General features: G+C 46.4%; 1 protein-coding gene across 1 annotated transcript in view; it reads right to left on the bottom strand.

Annotated features, from left to right (window-relative positions):
* Nucleotides 1–5,556, bottom strand: part of LOC306956433 (scavenger receptor cysteine-rich domain-containing protein DMBT1-like) — a gene marked incomplete at both ends in the record, with an annotated part of 18,163 nt that extends 12,607 nt beyond the window's left edge. Inside the window, 4 exons of the mRNA XM_079547704.1 lie at nucleotides 492–815; nucleotides 2,269–2,592; nucleotides 4,586–4,909; nucleotides 5,478–5,556. Coding sequence (XP_079403830.1) covers nucleotides 492–815; nucleotides 2,269–2,592; nucleotides 4,586–4,909; nucleotides 5,478–5,556 — 1,051 coding nt within the window. The remainder of the gene's footprint in view (nucleotides 1–491; nucleotides 816–2,268; nucleotides 2,593–4,585; nucleotides 4,910–5,477) is intronic.
* Between the last annotated feature and the right edge of the window lie 875 nt (nucleotides 5,557–6,431).

Here is a 6,431-nt window from a genome sequence, read left to right as displayed (position 1 = left end):
TTCCTTTCCCTTCCCTTCCCTTCCCTTCCCTTCCCTTCCCTTCCCTTCCCTTCCCTTCCCTTCCCTTCCCTTCCCTTCCCTTCCCTTCCCTTCCCTTCCCTTCCTTCCCTTCCCTTCCCTTCCCTTCCCTTCCCTTCCCTTCCCTTCCCTTCCCTTCTCTTCCCTTCCCTTCCCTTCCCTTCCCTTCCCTTCCCTTCCCTTCCCTTCCCTTCCCTTCCCTTCCCTTCCCTTCCCTTCCCTTCCCTTCCCTTCCCTTCCCTTCCCTTCCCTTCCCTTCCCTTCCATGCCTTCTCTTTCTAAGACAAGGACAACTCCTGTGTACAAGAACAGTTGCACGGTTTCAGGAAAAGGAGAAATTTCAAAGAAATCTCCCATATCGTGACAGTGATGCATCATCATCAAGACAGAGATTGCAGCTATGCTGGCACACAGATTATCCTCATGGAAAAAGTAATCCTTCCCTGTAGCACACAGGCATAGGCAGGAGTTACCTGTGCACACCACACCAGCATCCTCTCCGTGGTTACAGTTGTGCTCTCCCCAAGCTTTGGCTCGGCACTCAGCAAGGGCACTTTCAGATCCTGTACAGTTCACGTCATCCAACCAAATTTGTCCAGCTCCTTCTCCATACCGAGCAGAGCCAGGCGCTGACATTGCTGCCCCACAGCCCAGCTGCCTGCACACCACTTGAGCATCTCTTAAATCCCAGCTGTCGTCACACACGCTTCCCCATTGCTGCTCACGAAACACCTCAACTCTCCCAGAGCAGTTACTTGAACCGTTCACCAGCCGGATTGGAAGAAGCTCAGGAAATCCTGTAATTGAGATATAGTGAAGACATCGGTTTTCTATGCTTTCCTTCATATTTTAGTCCATGCTGATCATGTCCGGACAGTGGTGGTGTGGCATGGACATTGCTCTTTTTTTTTCCATAACAGACCAGTAGATCATTGCCGCAGCTTCTGTCCCATAGAATAGTGGTCTCTGGTTCTCTCTCTTTGTCTAGTCTCACCTAAAAATCTGCCATCTGTTTGTACCTCTATATTCTCAGAAGATGACAGTTATGCCTGCAGCCTGTTAACTGTGGTAAAACAGACCAGAGCGAGTCATGTGAGCTGATAAGCTGAGCATAGAAGGAACCAATGAAATAACATTTCTGCAGGAGCACAGGCATGCCTACATTAAGGCTGCATAAAGGACTCTTAGCTGTTGGGATCAGCAATTTCTGGATGACAAAAGTTGATTGAGTGCTGACAGTAGCATATGTTGAAGGTGTAAAGATCTGCTGAGGCTGAGCGTGAAGAATTTGGAGCAGGGGTTCTTGCTTGGGTGAAGTTCTGCAATTAATATTGAGTGTTGAGGAATATTCCTTGAACAGCAGTAAGATTCAAAGACAGAATCAGTGTGGTCTATTCTACACATTTAAGTGCTCAGCAGCATCTGTCTTGGGACAGCTGTGACACAAGAAAGAATAATTTGACCAGAAGTTTTTATTTTCTTTCTAGGTGTGAAGTCAACCCACATTTTTAATTTAATCTCTTCATTTTGCTGCCAGAGAGGTGGTGGATGCCCCACCATTGAAGGCATTTAAGCCAAGACTGGATGTGGCTCTGGGCAGCCTGGTCTAGTGGTTGGCAACCCTGCTCAACGGGGCGGTTGAAACTAGATGATATTTGGGGTCCTTTTCAAACCAAGCCACTTTATGATTCTATGATTCTTTTGAGTGTTTGAAAGATAAATTCCTCCTCTCAAACTAAGCAGCCCCTAATGGGAACTGCTCAGGACTGGCAGAGCAGTGGACTGGAAGACCTACAGCCATCCTTAACAGAAACGTTTCTGTTAATGTTTCCTTAATCTCTTAAGGAAGAGAAACAGGAGAAAGAAGAATGGTGGAACTTGAGAACTTGGTCAGCTGGGGCTGTGGCTGACTTATGCAATTATGCTCATCACACTTCACATGCTCTTCTCTTTTACATAATAAGAAGAATAACCCAATTATTGGGTTGTAGAGTAAATGATATGAGAACACACCTCACAATGATCTGTGTTCCCTCTGTGTACCACTATCTGTGGTTGCAAACTGCCACCTGGAAGCACCCCATTCAAAAGACCAACATAAGGAAAGACAGGTTGTAATTATCTATGGATGTAGCCACATCATTTTGAAGCCCTCTCTGATGCTTTTTTTTGCAAGCACCTGTTAGTGCCAAAGGACCCTGGCCCCAGGATGACCCAAGATAGTTTATTCTTTAATGCTTATAAGGGTACCTGCACACACCACGCCAGCATCTTCTCCATGGTCACAGTTATGGCTTCCCCAGGGACTGGCTTTGCATGTGGTGAGGGCAGCTTCAGTCCCTATGCAGCTGACATCATCAAGCCAGATTGGGTCAGATCCTTGCCCAAAGTGAGCCCCATGGGGAGCTGACAAGGCCTTCCCACAGCCCAGCTGTCTGCACACAACTTCTGCATCAGCCAAATCCCAGCCATCATCACACACAGTTCCCCAGCGCTGGCCATAGAACACCTCGATTCTCCCAGAGCAGTGGGTTGCTCCATCCACTAATCGGAGCAGAGCTGGCATTGCAAAACCTACAGAAAGGAAGAAAAAAAAAAAGAAATAAAGGCTAGGGAAGAATCTCATGCAGAATCTGGCTTGTCTTTTCTCCATTTGTCAATGAACACAGTGTTTTTCACTCTGTGGATTGTGACTTGCAGAAATACTGCACGTGGGAGCAGCACAAGCATTTCTTCCATCATCACAGCATGAGATGTTCAGCAGCATCACTATTCAGGCTCCTAATGGCTCCACTGTGGGGTCAGTTCTCTTAAGTGCTTTTATTAATGATCTGGATGCAAGACTCGAATGCACACCTAGTTTGCAGGCAGTACTAAACTAAGAGGAGATGTTGACTCACAGAAATCTTGACAGAGAGGTCCTGTAAAATTAGAGAGCAACCACCAACTGCATGAAGCATAACAAGGAGAAGTATCAGACTGTGCAGCTAGGATGGGGCAATATTGGACATATGCGAAGACTGGGGGACAAGAGGCTAGAGAGCCTCCGTATGTGACTATGAAGTTGATACTCTAATTAGTGCCTCACTACCAGAAAGGCAGCAGGCAATACACTCCTCTCCATGCAGTGATGTCCAAGCAATCATCATACTGGTCATCAGTGACCTACCTGCAGATTGCTAACGAGTTATGGAATATAACACCTGCTTCTGCTCGGCCAGACAGATGGAGTATTGGGAATCACAAGTGGGAAGAGTTAGTGACCTACTACTCCACCTGGACTGTCACAAGTCGATGGGGACAGATGGGATCCACCTAAGGGTGCTGAAGGATCTGGCAGAAGTGATAGCCAAGCCACTCTCCACTACCTACCAGTATTCCTGCTCAGAGAGGTCCTAGAGGACTGGAGGCTTGCCAATATGAGTCCCATCTACAAGAAGGGTTGTAAGGAGGATTTGGGGAACTACAGGCCTGTAAGCCTGACCTCAGTGACAGAAAAGTTTACAGAACAGATCATCTTGAGTGAGATCACACGGCATGTGTGAAACAACTGGGGGACCAGGCCCAGACAGTATGGGTGGTAATGGGGTTGGTCCTTTATTGATGACCTGGATGAGGGGATTGAACTCACTCTCAGTAAGTTTGCAAATGACACCAAGCTGGGGGGAAGTGATGATATACCCAGGGGTAGAAAGGCCCTACCGAAGGATCTGGACAGGCTGGATAGCTGGGTTGAGATCAATGGGATGAGGGTCAACAAGACCAAGCACTGGGTCCTGCACTTCAGCCACAGCAGCCCTAGGCAACACTACAGGCTTGGAAGGCTGTGTAGAGGAAATGGACCTAGGAGTGTTGGTCTAGGCTTGGCTGAACATAACCCAGTGGGCTCAGGTGGCCAAGAAAGCCAATGACATCCTGGCTTGCATCAGAAATTGCATTGTCAGCAGGAGCAGAGATCATCCCTCTGTATTCAGCCCTGGTGAGGCCATACCTCGAGTGCTGTGTTGGGCCTCCCACTATAAGGAAGACACTGAGGCCCCAGAGCGTGTCCAGAGAAGGGAATTGAAGCTGTGAGGGGTCTGAAGGACAAACCTTACGGGAAGCCGTTGAGAGAGCTGTGATTGTTTAGCCTGGAGAAGAGGAGGCTCAGGGGAGACCTTATACTCTCTACAACTTCCCAAAAGGAGATATTAAGAAAAATTTCTTCTCTGAAAGACTGGTTAGGTGATAGAACAGGCTGCCTAGGGAGATGGTGGAATCAGCATCCCTGGAGATATTTTGTAAACATTTAGATGTTGCACTGAGGGACATGGTTTAGTAGGAAATATTGATGGTAGGTGGACAGTTGGACTGGATGATGTTGAAGGTCTTTCGTAACCTTGGTGATTCTATGATTCTGACTTTATAAATCATGTAGGGAAAATATTGGTTATGGTTGTCTTCAAGAACCTGGGAATCTAAAAATAATTCCTGCACCAACACTGCTTTTTCTCCAAAAGGAACAGAGCTCCCTACAGCATCTACAGCATTACCTAAACCCACTTGTGTCATGCAGGATGAGAGTTACCTGAGCATACAACACCAGCATCTTCTCCATGCCCACAGTCATGTTTTCCCCAAGGTTTTGCAGTGCATTCAGACAGGGCAGCTTCAGTTCCTTTACACATAACATCATCAAGCCAAATGGGGTCAGATCCTCTGCCAAAATAAGCTGAGGAAGCAGCAGATAGGGCTGTCCCACAGCCCAGCTGACGGCACACAACTTCAGCATCAATTAGATCCCAGTTGTCGTCACAGACCGTTCCCCATTTGTGGCCATAAAGCACCTCCACTCTCCCAGAGCAGTGATTTGTACCATTCACTAATCGCAGTTGAACAGCTTCACTATTTCCTGCATTAAAAAGTAACAAACAACAAGAAAAAAATCAATCAACCACCACCACCAAAAAGCAGGATCAGGGTTTGCACAAGGAAATAGCATGTAGGGAATGAAGGAAAGAAAAATTCTCCGCTATCATTGTTCAGAACTAGAAAACATGATGAGGAACACATTCTGATTTTTTCTCTGTGATCTCAGACATCCCAGTGAGAGAGATTAACAGATTGGACTTGGAATTCTTTATAAAGCAGGAGCAAAACCACACTGTAATGTTACACCAAGGGTGGCAACTGACAGCAGAACAAGTCACCCATACATCTTACACACTTGCTGGTGGATGCTGAAATTCTATGACATCTGCTCTGAAAGTAATACCTCCTATTTTCTTACGTTGATCCACAACAACAGAGACTGATGGTGGTGGTATTGAAGTAAAGGTTGAACATTCTCATCAATATTACATTGTATTTTGTTGCTTTATGAGTGCAGGTCAGTCTGACAAAAAGGCATTAGTCATGAAAATGCGTATGAAGCAAAGGGGAGCATTTGAATTCTTCCATGTGGAAACAATTGCACCCACTGACATTCATCATTGCTGAAAGTTTATGGAGAACAGTGATGTCAGCACAGTCAGGTGGTGGGTGGTGCGTTTCAGCCATGATGGCCTTGTGGCAGCTGTGAAACAGTGGGTCATCTCCACTGGCACTGATTTTAACATGAAGAACAGAAGGCCAGCAGTACTGTGGGCTCCATCAGAAGAGGGGTGGCCAACAGGGCAAGGGAGGTGATTGTCCCCCTCTATTCTTCCCTCGTAAGGCCTCAGCAGGAGTACTGTGTCCAGGTCTGGGTCCACCAGTACAGGAAAGATGTGGAGCTGTTGAAGAGGGTTCAGAGGAGGGCCAAGATTATCTAAGGGCTGGAGCATCTTTCCTATGAAGACAGGCTGAAGGAGCTGGGCTTGTTCAGCCTGGAAAAGAGAAGGCTATGGAGAGACCTGTTGTGACCTTCCAGTATTTAAAAGAAGTCTATAAACATGAGGGAAATCAACTTTTTGAATTGTTATATAGATGGGACATGGGGGAATGGTATTAAGCTAAAGAAAGGGAGAATTAGATGTCAAGAGTAAATTATCTACAGTATTTGGTGAGGTGGAGGAACAGAATGCCCAGAGAGGCTGTCGATGCCCCATCTCTGCAGGTGTTTAAGACCTGGCTGGATGGGGCCCTGGGCAATCTGATCTAGTACTTGATCTAGTGGTTGGCAACCCTGCCTGTGATAGGGCAGTTGAAACTTGATGATCTCTTCTAATCCAAGCCATTCTATGATTCTATGACTCTTCTATGATTTCACAGTTTTTACAAGCATGGCATGAAGGCTCTTGTTCTTCACTGCTGAAAATCTACAGCTAATGGCGGTGACTATGTTGAAAAATAGTGTTTTGTAGCTGAGAATTTGATTTATCTCTGTTACTTTGCTCTTTGTCGTACTTTTCATGGACAGAAATAGGAGGCATTACTCTCACAGTAACCCACTT

Source organism: Tetrao urogallus (assembly GCF_951394365.1).
Source record: "Tetrao urogallus genome assembly, chromosome: 30".
NCBI lineage: Eukaryota > Metazoa > Chordata > Aves > Galliformes > Phasianidae > Tetrao > Tetrao urogallus.
Note: the sequence above shows the minus strand (reverse complement) of the source record. Positions and strands in the feature narration are given on the sequence as shown.